The sequence below is a fragment of the Rhagoletis zephyria genome, unplaced genomic scaffold, assembly GCF_001687245.7.
Source record: "Rhagoletis zephyria isolate East Lansing unplaced genomic scaffold, Rhagoletis_zephyria_1.1 Rzeph_scaffold_02203, whole genome shotgun sequence".
NCBI lineage: Eukaryota > Metazoa > Arthropoda > Insecta > Diptera > Tephritidae > Rhagoletis > Rhagoletis zephyria.
This window is the reverse complement of record NW_016159287.1, coordinates 34,522-35,804: the sequence shown is the minus strand read 5'-3', so window position 1 is coordinate 35,804 and position 1,283 is coordinate 34,522. Positions and strand designations below refer to the sequence as shown.

General features: G+C 33.2%; 1 protein-coding gene across 1 annotated transcript in view; it reads left to right on the top strand.

The window, feature by feature from the left end:
• Positions 1–6, top strand: part of LOC108366254 (uncharacterized) — a 672-nt gene extending 666 nt beyond the window's left edge. The window contains exon 3 of the mRNA XM_017620586.1: positions 3–6. Within this exon, the coding sequence (XP_017476075.1) occupies positions 3–6 (4 nt within the window). The remainder of the gene's footprint in view (positions 1–2) is intronic.
• The last annotated feature ends 1,277 nt before the right edge of the window (positions 7–1,283 follow it).

Sequence of the window (1,283 nt, the reverse complement as noted above, 5' to 3'; positions counted from 1 at the left end):
AGGTAAATTACAAAATAAAATATGAATACTTACATATGTATATATGTGTATATGTTAATGTATGTATGTATATATTATACCTTTTGTATATTTCTAGGATTCCGTGAAGGCATTCATGCAAACGGAAAATAAATTCTATGAAAGCCTTTCTGGAAGCATAGCAGCGCTGGCGAAAAATCAAAAAGACATCGAGACCGACGTCAGACGAGTTTACCGCGGCTTAGACAAAATTAATGCCACTTTAGAAAACATCCGCAGCGACATGAATAATCACCATAAAAAAGTGGAAGAAGCATTGCTGGAAAGAAACCAAATTAAACTGCGACAGCTTGAGTTAGATTTAGAACGTTTCGAATTTGAAAAAAGTAAAAATTCTTAAAATGTTTAGTTTTTTGTGAAAATTGTTTATAATTACAATACTTGTTTTTATTAAATATACTTGTTTTTATTAAAATATTATATAATATTCGCAATTTCGTCTCTAATTCTTTGTGCTTCACTTTGGAAGTTAATGTCTGTTGGTACAAATCTATCTACTTCACTATCTACTTCGCTGGCGTTTTCTTCAGGTTCATCATAGTCATATTCAAGATTATAGTGGCGACAAATATTATGCAAGGCAACACATACATTAATTATTTTCACAACCTTTTTTGGTTTGTACTGCAAGGTTCCTAATAAACACCGAAAACGAGTTTTAAGAACCCCAATTGTTCGTTCAACTATATTACGTGCCGAAGAATGTGTTTTGTTAAACGCGTGTTGTATAGACCGTGGTTCTGGATTTCTATATGGTGTTAATAGAAAAGGTTCCAGAGCATACCCGGCATCGCCCAATAACCACGAATTGTGATCACCATCTCGATCATAGTTGCCAACTTAGTGCTTTAAGCACTAGATTTAGTGCTTTTTGAAAATTAAAACGCCAAAAAAAATGTTTTAGTGCCTAGTGCCCTTTTTAGTGCTTTTTTATGAACTAAAATTTCTGAATTTACAAGAATCTACAAATTTAAATGCACTAAAATGCAAACCATGATTGATGAAAAGATGAAGTTGCAAACCCACGTTCTTGCGTTCTTGTTAAATTGAATTCGCATTGAAAATGCTAGTACGCATTTATTTTTTTATACCTTTCATGAGCATGAAATGGTATTATAACTTTGGTCCGATGTTTGTAAGTACCAGAACAAAAAGAGATAGACCCATTAAAATGTATACTTATATGATCAGAACGTCGAGCTGAGTTGATTTATCCATGTCCGTCTGTCCGTCTGTCCGTCTGT